General features: G+C 34.4%; 2 protein-coding genes across 3 annotated transcripts; both read right to left on the bottom strand.

Moving 5' to 3' along the window:
• Window positions 1–628: 628 nt before the first annotated feature.
• Row (relative of woc) lies at window positions 629–14,453 on the bottom strand. Its single transcript, XM_072011937.1, has 23 exons — window positions 13,893–14,453; window positions 13,667–13,802; window positions 13,253–13,543; window positions 12,944–13,092; window positions 11,348–11,492; window positions 10,747–11,102; window positions 10,133–10,595; window positions 9,107–9,805; window positions 8,377–8,780; window positions 7,902–8,091; window positions 7,569–7,771; window positions 6,467–6,748; window positions 6,281–6,358; window positions 5,170–5,351; window positions 4,978–5,066; window positions 4,833–4,890; window positions 4,623–4,749; window positions 4,418–4,536; window positions 4,262–4,330; window positions 4,111–4,171; window positions 3,772–3,987; window positions 3,438–3,608; window positions 629–3,365 (listed from the first exon to the last, which is right to left on the bottom strand). Exons 1-23 carry the CDS (start codon window positions 14,008–14,010, stop codon window positions 871–873), a joined length of 7,101 nt encoding a protein of 2,366 aa, XP_071868038.1. The 5' UTR covers window positions 14,011–14,453; the 3' UTR covers window positions 629–870.
• Window positions 14,454–14,641: 188 nt separating this feature from the next.
• On the bottom strand, window positions 14,642–16,988 carry LOC139991435 (ras-related protein RabJ). Of its 2 annotated transcripts, XM_072011492.1 has the most exons (4): window positions 16,888–16,988; window positions 16,617–16,798; window positions 16,283–16,410; window positions 14,642–16,077 (listed from the first exon to the last, which is right to left on the bottom strand). In XM_072011492.1, the coding sequence occupies exons 2-4, from the start codon at window positions 16,654–16,656 to the stop codon at window positions 15,583–15,585; spliced, it is 663 nt and encodes a 220-aa protein (XP_071867593.1). In that variant the 5' UTR covers window positions 16,657–16,798; window positions 16,888–16,988; the 3' UTR covers window positions 14,642–15,582. The 2 variants fall into 2 exon arrangements, with proteins under 2 accessions (XP_071867593.1, XP_071867595.1); XM_072011494.1 differs by lacking the exon at window positions 16,888–16,988 and having other exon boundaries at window positions 16,617–16,803.
• Between the last annotated feature and the right edge of the window lie 1,677 nt (window positions 16,989–18,665).

Raw genomic sequence — 18,665 nt, 5'->3', positions numbered from 1 at the left:
TATACCTTTGTATATACAATGTCCACACACGCACATAAAAGTAGTGCTCGAGTCCCCACTTAGCAGAAGCTCCATATCCTCACCAGTCCGTTCCTGTAACTAGCTTCATTGTGATAGGTGACCTCGAAACTCTGCATTACGTATATCAAACAAACTTTTCTTTGTATCTTATTTGTACTTAACGCTTTTCACTTTAACTCGAAACTCGAAACCTATTGAAAGTCTAGAAAGTCAAAGAAATAAATTCCTGGAATATATTTTTCTGAATAGCTACAACGATAAAATATCGAGTTTTTGTAGTTACGCAAACACTACTATATAAAGTATTATATACTTAGATACATATTTTAAACTTGTAGTTTCTTCTCATGTAATAATAATTTATTACTTCATATAAAGGTACAACTCAGCAACATAATCGCATTAATAATATTGATACAACTTAATTCAATAATTGTGTTATTGTATTATTATTGTAGTATTATTAGCAATGTTTCCAAACAATACAGATTGCATGGCGTGTATGAAGTGTATGAAGATGTTTAATAACAATATGATGAGTGAAATTTCTATTCATGGTTGTTTTATGGTTTCTTTAATTGAAATAACAGAATACGAAAGTAAGCAATAAAAGTGAAAACGAATGTATCGATAAATGATACAAAATCGATCCGATTTATAAGATTCACTTCCATTTTATTATATTTTATAACATTCTTATTCGAGTAACTTGTTATCTTATACTAATTACACAGATGTAACTTAGAACGATTTGAAATATTGGATAAAATTAATTCTCTAAACAGTTATACAACTTATCATCTACGACTCCTAATTAATTCAAAAACTTGTACTTCACTTTATTTTATTTTATAGTAAATTAGTCCTTTTGATGCCAATATCTATTTCGTCTGAGTTATTTTTTGGTACCAGACCTAAACTGTTTAACATTCCGGACGGTGCTGTATCCTCAACCGGGTAGCTAGACACTTTGTTACATTTAACCAAATGTGTGGCTAATTGGTTTCCATCGGTTGTTGCATAACCGCATGTACATCGCATCTTTTTATTTAATGGAATATTAATAAGAGGAGAAGGAACTACCAAACTGGTCATCGGTCGTTCGTTATGAATTTGTTGTTGATGTTCCTTAAACGCACGCCAACAACAAGTTACGTAGCGACACAATTGGCATATTTGTTCGCCTGGATAATGATCTTGTTCATCTATATCCTCTTCGCATTCTTTACAGGATAGATGTTGAATTGGAACGTTCACCGTAATTGGGCCAGTGATCCATTTTTTAACTCTTTCATCGTGTGGTAATTCCGTAACTGGACTATCGATTTCAAATCGTCTATTTTGAAATCGTTGTTTTGAAATCATTATTCCGTTATTACCATCTGAATACGGAACAACCTTTGTACTAGACACAGAGTCATGCAATTCCCTTTGATGACTTTTTAATGAACTTTTCTGATTAAACCAAAGACAACATCTGGAACATTTATTTCCACGTCCTTGTTCCCTTCTGATAACATGTCTCTGCATATGTAATAAGAATGCGTGAACGCTGGTAACATTGGGGTTGCCTTCTCTTGCGAAATCTATTATTTTTAAACAATAAGGACACTGTAACCCTTCACCCCTTTCATGACCGCGATAGAAATGATCAATCGCGTCTTTATGACTGGAAGTACGATAACCGCAAATTTCGCATCGGTAAGGCATCTCCGAAGGACAATGCATCGACGATAAGTGATTAATTAGAAGACCAGTGTTCCCGAATTTTTGTTCACAAATGGCACAAACAACCATGTCACTATCAGAATGACCAAAAGTGCTGTGTGATTCCGTAACGTGTGTAATCATCTGATGTTGAGATGAAAATGCAGTGCAACAATACCGGCATACAGGAGAATTTGATTGTCCGGGTACTTGTGGTGGCACGTGACCAATAGTGTGTTCCATTACATCTGTATTTGAACGCAATATTGCAGCGCAAAGAAAGCATTTAAAATATAGGGAACTTTTATGTTCCTTTAAAAGAAGAGTTTTATCACCTTCCATAGTAGCATAGTAAAATTCTTGCAACTGTACCTGATCGTTTTTACATTCCTTATCTGTTTCTCTGATGCCTTTTGAATCGTAGATGGTTTTTTTCACCTCGGGTTCTGGGCTAATGGCTGTTGTTGGATTTCTCTTTCGTCCCCTCTTCGGACCAGGTTTCGTTGTTTGAACGGAAGGCAATGTTTCTTGTTGTTTCATGTTGCTACTACTTGGGATCAAAACTTCGCAGCCCGAAAAAAATTCTTCTTTATTTATCGTCATAAGCGGCGTCAATGGTAGTGAATTCGTATTTGAGTAAGACCAGTTATGAAAAGGATTAGCACCTATCTTATTTAAACGATCTATAAGACTTTCGTTTGACTCGATTCCAGTTTGCTCTGCAATATGTTCGATAATGTTGTCAAATGCTCGGGCAGCAGTCGTTCCGTACATTTCTCTCCATACTAATTCGTCCAAAAATTGTTGTATCATTTGTCTACTAAGCAAACTAAGAGTATTTTGAAACATTCTTGGGACAATTTTTCTTAAATATTCCATAATGTGATAATTGCTCATAAAATTTCGAGGACCCTGATCAGTAAATGCTGACTGTGTAACATGATTAAAACCCATTTCTTCAAGAGTGCTTTTATCAACGGTGAAGTCAGTCATAATTTTCGTATCCGGGTGTACCCACTCCTTCAGTGGGTGTAAAATATTATTGAACCGTCGTTTATACGATCTATCACCATCTTGCACTGGATCACATGCTCTTAATCTTAAATCAAGTGTGGCATAATGCAATACACCAAGCACTTCGACTTTAACTTGTCGTAAATTTCCGTCCTGCGATGTTGTACCTAAGCTAATTACACCAACTTGTATCACGGAATTTTTACCTCCCATTTTACGAAATTTATCGCAAATTGCGGCAGTACAAACACTACGTAAATGTGTATAAAAATTTTTTACATATACATTTGATACTTTCACCCAGGAAGTAACATTTTGAACATTTGTTTGGCATGCCCAATGATAAATTAATTTTAAAAGAATGGTAGGTGTATATGTAGCACCCTGAAAAATTGAACCGGAAAAGAGGGAAACAAAACGATCTGCACAACATTCTGAAATCCAAACGTATCCTCCCGAATATGGAAATGTACCGGGATCACTATACATTCCTAATTTCAATTTCCTCTGATAATTATTATTATGTTGCGTACAAAATTGTTCAGACTTTACCAACCCTTGCTGTATCAACCATTCAGCAAACTTTGTAGCCGAGTACATGAGTACGCTCTTGACTTTCAAATCTGAAACGTACATTAATAATTTATATAAAGAAAAGGGTGGCAACCGATAATCACACCCATGTTAATAGGTACCTAACTCCGATCTTTCTTTCTGAGCTACTATTGGCGCGATATCCTTTGTACGAAGATTCGGTCTAGCTACGATGACCAAAGAAGGAAACGTTCTGCCTCCGTTTATTTTGTTAAAAGTTACTTCCTTTCCATCTGGAAGGTTCTTCTTCGATTCATCAATTTGGTCGCAAGCTAAAGTGAAAAATTATTGGAATTAAAGCAGAAAAATTCTATTTGTCTACTACATTGACTGCAAATAAATTATCTCTAATGTCAATTCGATTTCCCAGTCAATACACAGCAATCAACGTGATAATCATAAAGCGTTTAATTCCACATAAATTCTTCCTCTAACCTGCACTTTTTCCAACTGATATTCCACCAATACTCGTATGCTCTGTTGGTTTTGCAATAGCCAGTTTTGTTGTTGTTGCCGATACCGTTATTGTTGGTGATACAGTTCCTGTAGTCGTATTTATCGTAGCCGATGTCGATGACACTGTCGGTGTAACCTGTTGTTTACTTACAGTTTTTATTCTGAGATTAGTAACACCTTGTGGGCTGGTTGTAGCTAAAACATTAAATTTAATTTGCAGAGGCTATGTGTCTAGCATACGTAATTGGTATATAGCTAATTTATAGATGCTTTATACCTTACTCAAGGTATATTTCAAAGTGATCAAATGGAACTTACTTGGTGTAACAACATGTGTCGAGCATCCTAATTTCTGTTTTCCACGAGGTACTAGCGTGGGCTACATGATTACAGTAAGATGGGATCAGTTCAACAAAAAAAAAAAAAGAAAAAAGATCTGATAGTGAAACGATATTTACGCATAACATACTTCCTCTATTATGTCAGATTGTTGTACTTCGAGCACTTTTGTTCTGCGTCCGGAACGAGTATACTTATACTGCAAGAAAAAGTAAAAAAGAAAAAGTAAGTTTTCTTCAAAATAGAACTTGTTAGAGCTTAATAAAGTAATGAGAAACTTTTATACATTTTCTGTTTGAGAATGTGCAATGGTAGATATAGTTGTAGCTGTAGACGTGGATGTTGAATTTGGTGTTAATGTTGAAGTAGAGACTGAACCTGATGAAACATTGGTCATTGAAGTTCCTAAAATTTATTACTTGTTACTTACTTATTACTTTACTATTGGTTTATTGTATATGCACAATAAACAATCATAAACAATTATTTACCTTGAGGTTGAGCAACGGATCCAAGAATAACTCCCATTCGTGAATCCACAACCAATTGTATGTTACCCTGAGATCCATTTGCATTATTTAATACATTCAATTTAATAGATTGGTTTTTATTTTGATTCTGTAATCAATATCACTTTTTAAAGACATAATGATAATTGTATAATACATATATACATTGTTTATAATATCCATAACACTTACTACATTGACAATAGGTTGTGAATTATTTTTAACCGTTGCTTGAGCAGGATTTGAAGGCCTGGTATACGAGAAGATACAATCACTGAGTTTGCTAAAAGAGCAGCAATTGCAAAAAGATAACATCTACGTAGAAAATGATACCTACAATGTATATTGATAACCGTTGACATTGCCTGCTTGGCATACCAATTTACCTCCATGATCTTTAACCAATTCCTCCAAAGTGGCAGCAACCTACAGGTATATAAGTGAATAAATTAGAGGAAGATTGAATCTACCATATAAAATTACAAAAAAAAAAAAAGAAAATTGTTTAAAGAAAACAAATAAAACATACTCTGTCATAATTTTCTTTGAGTTCTAATCGTAACACTAACTGTGCTTCGCTGAGAGGCTCTTCTGAACACTCCAAATTTAAAGTCATGTGAGGTGGTCGACTGTTCGTTATTGAACGCGTAATCAGTCGTGTTTTCGGCATTTTTGTGGTATGAACAATTTTTTGACAATGTGCAGAACTGCCTACAGGGAGTAACATACATTTAACTTCAGTAAAATTTTACTGTATGTTTTTGCCTGATTTTCCGCAAGGAACGTTAACGATACCTTCACACTTTTCAGACTAAAATGGGTTTCATACTAAAATAATGAGTGTATTGTTGCTGGGTTTTCTATACATGTAACTTTGTTTGTGTGATACCATCCGATCGACTCAAAAATGAACTATGATGGCGGCGTCACCGGCGTCGCCATAATGAAACCAATGGCAATGATGAACAACACTGCACAACACGTTCAATGCTGCTGTATTAACGAAAGTGATAACGATAACATAATAATGATTAAGGCAGCGACTATCCGAAGATAACCAGATAATGGATAGAATCACAATGGCGAAAATATAAGTTACGAGCAACACCGGCGACCTCTGTGATGGATGGTAAATTTAATGGAGGCGTGGCTTAGATTTCAGTGCACCAATCATATAGACAAGTGTTGACACTCGTATACCAAAAACATAAAAGAAATCATCCAAAAATTGAGTCGTAAAAAATCAACATGGAAGACACGAAGGTTTACGTTCTGCGTTATACATGATATGCTATAAGTGTCTCAAATAGGAACAGGACACTCTACTCACTTCTATCTGTCTCGCAAGAACGATAACTCTGTTGTCTTCCATGTTGATTGTTCATAATTCAATTTTTGGACGGTTTTCCCTAGCGAGTGTCGAAACCTATTTATATGACCATGCTCTGGTGGTAAGATGGCAAACTACTGAACGTAGGTCCTTTGGTCTTTTTGTTCATTTATTTAAATCAGCTGATTTATATATATCCTAAATAATCACCAGCTTCTAACAATTAAGAATTTTTTTAATTAAAAAAATGTTCTTTATGAGCTGTTATATTTAATCTTTTCTCTCGTTCAGAAGCTGTTGATGTACTTACTAAGCTGTGTATTAAGTGAAGAACTCGGGAGGTTGACTGATGGGATTGCTGTGTTTTTTAAACGACGTATGCGACTATCTAGAAGAAAAAATGTTGGTAAATTCCCGACACGACTTTTAAAAAATTGTAAATTTTATGCCCAACTATATATAATTACATACTATATATAATTACAGTAATATTTACTTGATGGGATAAAATCTTCCTTTATAAAGTGTAATGAGCATACTCTCATCGACGATGATACACTCTTGCCCATTTTTAGAACTTTCACCCATGCACTGAAGCGGTCAATAATTTCCTCCTTATTTAATTTGTTTTTCAATTTAACTAAGTTTTCATTTTCACGGGGAAAATGATAAAAACGTACAGTGTCATGTTTACATGCACGACTCTTACAACCGTCCACACAGCAATATACTTTACTTTTACTTTTTCTGGCAGAAAATTCCATTTTAATTTTTATAACTGCTTAAATAACTATGTAACTCTTATTACACTGGTCAATTTAAAAGCATTAAGTAAATTTAAAAGCATTCGTTTTTCACGTGACCATTCAAACATCGATGATCATATGAAATAACATGGATACTGGATACTCGACCTATTCTCAGCAGTTTAATTTTACTGTTACTAATTGGCGTATCAAATTTTCAGTTTCCTATGGTTAATGTTTATGCAGAGTACATACGTATTTACATAAGTAATATGTATTAAATTAAAACCAAATTTTTAACATAAATTATTCAGATAAATTTATTACTTAGATACTACTACGACTCATAATAAATTGTAATTATCTTTTCGACAATAATTGAAATACGAAAGTAAGAGAATTGTCATTAAATCTTATACACATGATTATATCAGATTATATGTATACAGTATACATACACATACATAATAAGAAACAGTTTGCCCAAGTCATGGAACATTTTAGTTATTTTCTTTGAAATTAATTAGGGTTATTTATCTGGGTAGATTCTGTGTACTACTCTGTATTTTTTTATAAGTCTACTAGTATCATCTTAACAAAGATATGTTATTTACTTCGTAATTATCCATTTATTAATTCAACGGAATTGCGATAGAAATATATAATGTTCATAAAGTATATTTCTATCAAGAATTTGTTATTTAAAAAGAAAATAATTGTTACTGTTATTATCACCTAAAGGAAAGTCTGATAATGGCTAAAATCATGTAATATAAGAAAGAAAACACAGTACATGTTGTATGCGAAAACGGCAATGAGGATAGGTTTCTTTTTTTATTGAAATAATCTATCACTGTAGTTTCCATGACTCCTTAACGTTAGGATTATTGGTAGAACAGTTTGGTGGTGATGTTTCGTGGAAGTAAATTACTGGCCAATGACGAGCGGTATATAATGGCGATTGGCGATAACTTGAATGATCCATTGCAAAATGATATGGATAATATGTTTCGCTACAAGGTCTCCATTGATCTTCGTTGGGACCCACGTAACACCTACAAGATTGTTTAATTAGTTATTTATTCATTACTAGACTGCGAATCTACAATTAATGTTTACAATTAATTATGGAAAACAAAGAAAATGGAAATAAAATGGAATTAACTCAATCGATATTAATCGTACCAAGGATGATGATATCCTTGTGAAAATCCACATTGATGACTAGGTTCGCAGCAGTAATCCCAATTACCATATTCATTTTCAATTTCGCAAGACCAGAATCCAGTGATCTCATTTCGTTGACAGACGGTGCCGTTTTTGCAAGGAGAACCGTTTACCGTATAACGTCGAGATGGAGGTAGCTGGTTTGTTGCTATTCAAATAAAATTAATAGATAGCGATGTTAATGTAGTTCAACCTATAACTCATTTGCTTTCCTTTTTCATCTATACTAAGAATAATTATCATTAATGATTTATATCGGTTGAGGTTCAGCTATATAGAAACGTGTGCGCTTAAGCCTAAATATAGTGTAATTTTAACGTAAAAGTAACTGAAATTTTTTTCGAATATTTGAAAGCGAGGACCAGCGATTATGTATAAGAAAAAATTATTCAGAATGTTGACTTTGACAACATAAGGTCATCGAAATACTTACAATGGAAAAAGTTAAGTCCATATTCGGAAGTACCAGGTTCAAGAGGGGATGTGTTGTCTCCACTAGCTAACTTATGTTTGTAATCGTGTTCATCAGGTCGAAATTTATTTCTCCATCGAGTGGGATGATAGGAAGCTGGCTCATGAGGCTGATGTATTTCGCTCTCGGGTGTTCTTTGAGCATTCGGATAACCGAACTCAGGAGGATGTGACTGATCGTGATTTTCAAACGTTGGTGCATTTGTCGTATTGAAAGCATTCGCGATTAAACCACAATATGGATCAAAATCTTTCCATGTATATAATGTGTGATCATTATCGTGAACATAGTCCAGATTTGGCCTTAGATCTCGTATTGATATGTCGCTTAAAAAACAGTTACTCCGTGTATTATCGATAGTAATGCTACGAATAAAATTAATCATTATTGTACGATACCTTTTCTACACTATACATACCTATACTAATAGACTGCGGATGTTTATGCAAAGTATATGTGTTTTATGGGCACGACTCAAGAAATGGAACCCAAACAGAGATTTATTTCACCTACTAAGTGTTATTATAGTTACTATACTTTGGATATTTTATAGCGGATGTCACTGTAACCGTGCTACAACCGGGCAAAGAGTGATTTCTCATTCTGTGCATTCTCGCATTTTTCAATTTCCCCTAAATGCATAAGCATTCGCAGACTACATATTAACACTCACCGAAAGTGAAGTACTCACATGTAATTAAACGACATACAAGGTACCACACCGGCGTTTCTCATCGTCGAACACCTTCGGCGGCAATCCTGTTTTGTAACAGCTCGCATCGAGGAGATCACTGCGTGAGACATTAGTTTGCATGGTCTATGATATTCAGAATAACAAAGTTCGTCCATGTGCGATTGAGAGGATCCCTTGTCGTACGGAGCAATTGCATTCGAATTTGATAGGGACGAAGGATGCGTTTCGCAACCATAAGATAATGTATTTCTTTCATACAACTCAGCACCATCCATATCTGGCATATCGATAGGATTTATTTCTTCTGCCGGCCAATCGCTTAAGAAACAATTGGGTGATACGCGTTCATGACTGTATACTTTGTGATTGTCCATCGCATATTTGAAAACGAAGCTTCTACAAACAAATTCTTGCGACGTGGTGCACGCAAATTGACATTCTCCAAAATCATTGACAAATATTGATTTCTTCGTGACATCCATCGGCATGGTAAATCCACTTCTGATCCTCGAGAAACATTCTTCCAAAGGATATCGATTTGTTGACTTTTTTAAGTAACAGTTCTTAGCATCTGACGTTAATACGTAGGTATCGTAATCGCGATTTGGTTCAAGATCCGTGTAAAAATTTAGATCCTGATAGGAACGATCGCTTAGTAAACAGTTATCGGTAGGATTCGTGGTTGCCACATTGCATCTATATAGATACATAGAATAAAATTAATAACATAACATAATTCGAAAGGTGACCTCGACGTTCTCTAGTGAGAACGAGGTCACTGATGTTCAACTACGACGGAGTTGTTGAATTTTAACGTTCGATGCGACAAAAGCAGCTAAACATGCAGTGACTTGCGAAAGTATTTGATCAATTACCGTATTTACAAGTTTCTCGTGTTATTCAATATTTATTAAATCATTTATTATTTGAGTCATTTAATCGTTATTTGGCGTTATATTTATTTCAAATAAAAAATGCCCAACCCTTAGGTATTAGTAAAAATTCTTCTATTCTTTCGCTTACCTATAAGCAAAGCTTTCGCAAGAGAAACTTGTTTCATTGGTACAAAACTCTTCGCATTGTTCAAAATCGTGTGCCGCGCAAGTCTTTCGTAAGACGCTTCTACTTAATTTTGAACCTGAGGCAGCTTTCACTGAACATTTTCGTGTCATTTGTGATGTCTCGTGTTTTTCATAATATGGTTCTTTTGGAACGGACACGTAATTATCATTATAGCCGAATGCACTGCCGTAATTGTACAATTTCCCATAAAATTGTTCGTTCTCGTTAGGAATGGAATATTCCTGTGTCAGAGGATGGTCTAATCGTGAATTGGGGAAACGTGGCGATTTTGCGTCAAAATATCCTTTATCGTAATCAATGCGAGAGTTGACAAAGGTATTGTCGTTAATGACATCGGGATTGCGAGACTCCGATTCTTTCCAGTTGCGATTCCAATTCAAATCGTGATAACGAGACGTAAAACCTATTTCGTTTGAAATAAAAATAGTATTTTCGTTAATAACGAGAAAAATATGATAGATTATTGTCTCGGTTGTGTACTCTGTCTTATATCACTACTCTCCTCCAATTACATCGTAATCGTATCGTATCATAATCTAAATAGAATTATTTACCATGAGGATGTTCGTAATGAAATGGTTTGCCAGATCGTGCGAGACCATTTGGAAAATCATAAGCTGATTCGCGATATAGTGGATAATTCTCTTTATAGATCGAATGATCTGTGTGCACGAAATCTTTATTCGCATTTTCACGGTCCAACCATGCGTTTTGACTGTTTTCTCGAGAACTTTTTACATAGCTTTTCCAACGTGGTATACCGTTATCATGCCATGCTGAGGAAGGGCAATTGTCAACCTTCTCGTAATAATCGTAATAAGAATCGATTGAAAAATCTTCATCGGTATCCATGTGAAAATATGGTGTTGATGTCAATTCGCATGTGCACTTTGAATCATCGGTCCTACGTCTTCAAATTACGGGAAAATTATATTATAATCCACAGTTGAATTTTGTTATCGCATATAGTTTTTTAAAAACCAATTCACTAACATTACAATATTCTATTGCATACAGCTACGATGATTATAAAGAATAAAATCATTATACCTCGATTTATCTCTAATTTTGTAATTAAAATGCATCTTGTCAAAATAAGCAATTGTCTGTCTACTTTAGAGCGATAGCGTAGTATATAGAGACATTTTCACATACCTGTGATTAAAACCTTTACACACAAAAGTCTTTTCGTAATCACATGCTCGACAACAATCCTGTAGATTTTCACAATTGACGATACGCTCGATGAATAATCCCATCATTTTCTTGCCAGGTAGCAGCTTTCGATGACAAATTATAACTAAATTTTTGAAACATATTTATCTAATTGTAAGCTATACATACACCTATATCACATGCAACATTAACAGATCGTAATACGAGAACATTCGCGTAACATTTACCAATAAATGAATATGTAAAATCCTAGCATTAGGATTTGGACAATCCAGTCGTATCATTGTAAACTTACGTGCAAAATCATCGTTATTACTTCTCTTCGAGATCGTTGAACTATGAATCGTACGAAGAAGAAGCAGCGAGATAAAGAGACTCCAAAACCACGATTTTGTAAACATATCTGCTTCTGTTTCTTTAATTATTAAAACCGACACAGCCAATTCAGAAAGCCTCCCTTTTCTTAGTCGAAATAATTAAAATCGTTGTACTTTTCGCCACGATGATTTTCGTAACAGACACAAAAATATTAATTTTCGTGATCATACTTCCTTCATAAATCTTCTTCAACTTCTTCTAATTATATCGAGCTACATTTATTATGTATTAACAGCGTTATTGAGTATCAACAGAGAACACTACACCCTTCAAGAGATACCGAACATGTGTAAAATTGTATACGATGGGAACACCAAAACGTGTAAAAAGTAATAATGAAATTGAAGTCCAGCATGGTTTTATAGAAAAGTGAGTGCTTCGGATGTAATAGTGGGAGGAAATATTCGCACGTTGGAGGAGGGACATCGTGATGATTGCTAAAGGTTGTTTGGAAGAATTGGTTTCTTAATATGCAAATACAACGATTGTCTTCACAAATACAGCGAGGACCGTAAGTATCGAGGCATCTATTGATATTTATTACAAATCGAATGCTTTTCACTGCTTCTATCTTCTAATTGTTTTATTATTGCACTGCGAATATTTATATAAATTCATATATTCATGTCAATGTTCATCAAACAGAAGAAGTTAGTCGTATGTTATGATATTGAATTTCTTCGATTTTATTTATCGAATTTTAAAATTGTATTATAATTTTTGATAGAGTCTGTATTCAATACGTTAGAATTCTACGTGGAAGATACTTTTTACTTGCCATTACTTGTTTCATTATTAATTTACTATTAATTTTTCATACATATTAAAATTATGTCACTTTAAAACTAAGCAAGCTCTATTATTTACGTCCTTCGAGATTCGTCAAGGATACAAGATGCTATTATTTCAGCTAGCTCGATCATTCTAATTGTAGTATGATTCGAAAAAATTGGTCATTTACATATACATTCAGTACTTTTTTGTCGATGAGCCATCGCTTCTAAGAAAATAGTAACTTTATAACACGTTTATTTATATCGAGCAATTATTATCACGTAAATGTTTAGAAATGTTTAGAAATCATATATATGACGATAGTTGCGTAATTACACTATCAAAAATGTATTTATTAGTAATGTATTTATGCAGTGTATATATATATATATATATAGTAGGACATAAAATATTGAAACTTACCGAAAGGCGTGGACGATGTTTTTTTATTTTTGTTTCCAATAATATCCGGAACACTACGGTTATTATCCTCGGAAAGAAATCGTTGATCGTGATTAATAAGCAAACCATAGCTACCAATATGCCCATGATTCGTCATACCATTTTTGTTTCTTGAAATTTCAGAAATATATCATTTTACATACTTTCTTTAAATTATTACGTTCGATGCATTGTAGATTACTGATCACTAAACTGTCCATATTTTTTTCGCCGATTTTAAATATGATTTTCTATCGTTAAAAGTAAAGATAGAAATAAAAAGGGAATTACCTTGAAGATGTTAACGTATTATGTGGTACTAATACCGAAATTGGTTCTGGTATTAATTTTGAGAAAGGATTATCATTATTTATAATGGATCCTTTACTAATATGCTTATTTGCTTTCGTTGAACGATTTTCATCTTCGCGTACGAAACTTTTATAGAAACGGTCAAAATCGCACCATATCGAGTCTCGTCGTTTTTTCGCGTAAACATCGTACTCCTGATCGGTTTCTAAATTTTCTAATGCCGGTATCTGTCGGCTAATTAAACAGGTACTGTTACCCTTTACACCAACGCTAGAAAGAAAAAGAAAATGAAAGAAAGAGAACATAGTATCGATTGGTAAAATACCACGGTGGCTCGATAAAATGTTGCGTTGATTTAAACAATTTTTTCGCGATATCGACAATATCCCGTACCCAAATGAAAACGCATTGCAATCATGCTTCTTTCCTAAACAATTTTTTTCACATTCCGTTAAACTCATGGCATTAGTTCGTGACGCGATGTCCATTTCGGGTAACTTAGAACCAATGGATATCCTTGTAAAACAATCTAAATCAAAAGATCTATTTTTATCGTTACAATATTTATAAAAAAAAAAAACACACATTTTCTACGAATACGTTTTACTATAGGAATTACCATTCCCGGTAGGTGTTAAACGATTATCAATTGTAAGACACAGAGTATGTGAACATTGTTGAAGAATACTGAAAATTTGCAACACGAGTGGCAAAAATATATAACCCGGTCTAAACATTTTAACATCGGTCTAACGAACGATTATAATTTGTTTATATTTTTAGTCGAAAGATTAATCAAATAAAGATTCGATCGGTTAGAACGGCAAATAACCGGATTCACTATTATTATAAAACGTAATGACATTATCGATAACGCGGTCATACATCTTACACTAGATACTTTAATCGAAATGAGATAGTTTTCTAGTTAGGTTTCTGTAACATTCAACGATCTAAACTTGACTGAGAATACTAACGAACAGTAATGCTCTCTTATACAAAATGTAAAGAGTGTTCTCCAAAGCCGCTATTACGTTAGAAACGTTTCTCTGCCCGTTGCTTCTCCTTCTTCTGTTGCAGATCTCTACTCATAGACACGAAGAAACTCTTTCAATGTGCACTTGCGGCACATTGTTCTCCTGGTTACATGTACATCACGATGTTCAAATAACGCGCTCCTTTCTTCTCGCGTTTATTCACGCGACTTGGTCGCGCAGAATGAACGCCGCTAATTGGGTTACTCGCACAATACAACTTTACGCTGCAGGTACATACCTGAAATGAAATTAAGGATGCAGGATTTATGTAATTGATTAAATTTATCCTCTGATATACAGCGGCTCGCAAAAGTATTTCAACGCTTATAGAAACTTTTTATAAATATATCATATATCTTATACAAAACGTTTTTAGATTTCATTAACACTGTAATGACTGTAGAGCTTTGGAAAAGACGAAATTTACTTACTTATGGTAAAAATAATTTCTTGTAAAATTTGTTTTCAAGTTCACGCTTGCTTTTCCAAAAATCAATATTCTTAAGTCACGGCATCGTTGCACCAAACGAGCCATACAATTTCAATCGCTTTAAACGATTATCACATTTAACGGAATCTCTCAAACGAATTCCTTATGCAGTGAATCATCATTACTATGAACTATCTGAGGCATAACGGCATAACCGAAGGTACTGTACTAAAGAAATGCTTATGTAACGGAAGTGAGACGAGTTAAACATAAACAAAGCTGGGATGCGTTACGCTTCGCGAAGCCTGGCCCAAAGAGGGAATGACTCACCTTACCACTATCATTCTGTGCTTATGAGCACAAAATTCCTCTATTTGTTTCGTTATGAACACTAACGTGATACATACTAACTACCATGATTAGTACTGAATTACATTAATAAATTTTATACTCGCAACTCGTTGAACGAAGAAAGAAATAATTACATTTTTAATTTCATTTCAAATATCATAATTATTTGATATCGTTATGTGTATTATCACATATATCATATCAGAAATACTCAATGTGTCGTAAAGAGTATCAAATATTTTTTATTTCTATTAAAAATGTATCAAAAATATTAGATATATAAGAAAGGCAGACGTAGTTATAGAAAAATTTATAAATGGCATGTATTTTTTTAAACCGAAAATAAGAATCTGCGCATTGATTCGTGTGCGTATTTATGTACAACAGGAAGATTGTGATCTTATCTTAAATCGTTATCGAGGAACAATTACAAAACAAGAACATATCATTCCATATTCATAAAATCATTGAAATAAGGAATCAGAAGAAGTCTAGCAACAGGCATAAGGTTTCTCTTGCATTCCGTGAGCGATACTAAGGTTTTGAGCACTTTCCTCGATAATCGGTGTACATAATATGCCTATATCGTTAGGATCTAAGTTCGTCGATTCGCATACTCTTATTGGTGTAGAGTCATGGTCAGTTGAAGATAATCCAAGGAGACCTCTAGCAACGGTTAAGAACACATTCTCAATGCCTTCGTCTTGAAGAACCGATGTTTCATGATAGCTTGCACCAATTTTCGTAGCGTAAAGTCTACCCTCCTCTGCATTGACTTCCCGCTTTTCTATTAAATCCGACTTGTTTCCGATTACTACTAATACCAGAGCTTCTTCCACGTTTCTTCTAAGTTCTGTCACCCATCGTTTCATTGCTGCAAACGTATTGTACTGAGTTAAATCAAATACCAAGATAGCTGCATTAGCATTTCGATAGTACATTGGTGCCATTGATCTGAACCTTTCTTGTCCTGCTGTGTCCCAAATCTATATCCCATAAAACAAATAAAGCCATGCAGTATTCAGCTCTAATAACGTAGTAAAGATATCTTTAAAAATTCAGTATATTATATTCTATTTTGTCTTAAAAGTGTTTATACAAATTCTTAAGCAACATCGAAGCTATTTAACATGTTCCAGCAAATAGAAACATAGAGAACAAAGAGAAATAATTTTATATTTATCGTTGTACCCGTAGCATTATTCCTGTATCTTGTATATTTAACTTGCAATTATAAAACAATGCTCCGATTGTAGGATTCACCTGACCGTTGTACGTTTTCCCAATATAACGCATGATCATACTTGTCTTGCCCACACCTGAAAAATTACAAATTAGAATTAGGTGGTATTACAAAGTAGTTTGAGCATATCGATATAAACAATAGACTAACCTAAATATTCTTTAATAAAGCTATACAAGGTTATACACGGTTTCGAGGAATAAACGTATTCAGGTATAAACACGAAATATAGAACGAAAGAAAATGAAAAATGTAAAATGTTTATTATTACGCAGAATTTACCTTGTGAACCCAAAATGACTATCTTCCCCTCTGTCTTCATTTTCTATGTTAAAGAGCAATACATAATGACACAGCTACCTTCCACTTTCATTTATGCTAGAAGTAATTAATTCAACAACAAAGTGACTTTTGTCATATAACGTATAATCTGGCAAACAATTATTAAAAACGGTTCTTGAAAACTGTAACAAAGTTTCAAATACATAATAACAATCAGCGAATAATGTTAAAATGTGGTGTATACATTATATAAAATCTAGATACTACATACCTGTGTTTCTATAAAATGACAATATTTCTATCCAGATTCCGAAGTACACACTTCAGAAGTGAGAAACACGTTGAATTACGAATCATATTTCAACTGCATAAATAGATTTATATATTGAATGAAACACAGTATTACGGCGACATCCATTATCACTGGTAACAACTAGCACCTTGCCTATTCCTATATCTTTAATCTTCTATTTAACTACTTAAATGATAATATATCGATCAACATGTAGAACAAGCAATAAAATTCAGTTGTTATCGACGAAGGATAAAATAGAGAATATCTGTAATACCGACTTTGTAAAGAATCGGAGTGTTATTCACGCCCTCTGCGATTTACTGCGGTGAATATAGGAAACTATATTCAACTCAATTGTCAAGGACGATAAAATCAATATGTGCATACATACACAGTTTCACGGAAAGATCTTTATCAAACTTTTGAAAAGAAAATCTATCGACGTCAATAACTTCGTTTTGCGACACACCGAATTTTGAATATCGTTCTTTATAATATACGACAGTTTTTGGCAGGTAAAGTCCAAAAGCCCTACCTTAAAGCGCGCAGCTGATGCATCTAAAAGTTATTATTTATTTCGGTAAACCATGTAAATTTTATATACGTAACTTTCAAATGAATTATATGTACATACATCATGTTCTTCCCCTGTAGTCTCCGTACGATACGAAGTACCGGTTAACGTAAAATCTGTTTCTTAAAATACTCGAGCAAACGATGCTTCGTTGATTTGGAAAATTTTATGGTATTTCCTGTACAAGATCAACGATAATCTAATAAACAGCGGTGCTATTTCAGAAGGCGGTTCTCGTTCCTCCTTCTATGTTTCCGGCGCCATTTTACATTGATTACGATGCGGTTAGCTCCTTCCAATTTCCCACTGTACTATACGTAAAGCGAGTACTTGTTCGGTTCCTTTAGTGCTATCCCTTCTTGATGTTTGTTCGCTTTATGCACGATACGCAGCCTTCGTACTCATTACTTGCCTCTCCTTTTTATCTTCCTCTCGTTTCTCATCATGTTCTCGTTTCTGTTGCACGAATTGAAAATCAGAAACGCGCGACTCAAGATTTCGCCAATTTGAATTCAATCGCACTTATTTTAACTTTTATTTTATTTCCACTTTATCGTCACTTCAGTTCCATGATTTAATTAATCTCGCGTTCGGTAAAAATGTGGCTCGTATGGCGCTCACTTCTGTTCTCAACGCTTCGATTGATCGATAAATAGCCGGTTCACGGTAAAGTGAAATGTGAATATCACGTGACAAATATCACCTCGCAGCTCATCCAATAGGTCGCATCTCGTGATGCTCTCTCTCTCTCTCTTTCTCTTTCTCTCTCTTTCTCTCTCGTCTGCTGGCATCGTCGTTCTTGAGTTGATTGTCGTAGATCTTATTATCCCCTCTTGTCTCAAAGAGGGACCAAGCTACAACTCGGGGGTGTGTATGCTCTCATATACTCTCTCTATTCGTGTTCATCTCTACACGTGTTTGCACGCGTGTGTATGTATACCTAGAGGTTAGTCCGACGAAGGGTAAAGTCCCCTTTGTAGCCTTGGGCCAACCTTGTTAGCGCTAATGATGGAATCCGTCGCGAGATCCGCGAACGAGACGAGTCGGATCTTCGATTTCCCGTCATCGCTCGCGCGATTATTCCTTCGTCAGTCGTACAATCATTTTACGTCACGATCTTTATTCATCAACGAGAATACATAGATCTGCTGCATTGAAATTTCCAATACATAATTTTTAA

Source organism: Bombus fervidus, chromosome 10 (assembly GCF_041682495.2).
Source record: "Bombus fervidus isolate BK054 chromosome 10, iyBomFerv1, whole genome shotgun sequence".
Lineage (NCBI taxonomy): Eukaryota > Metazoa > Arthropoda > Insecta > Hymenoptera > Apidae > Bombus > Bombus fervidus.
This window is presented reverse-complemented; position numbering and strand designations above follow the sequence as displayed.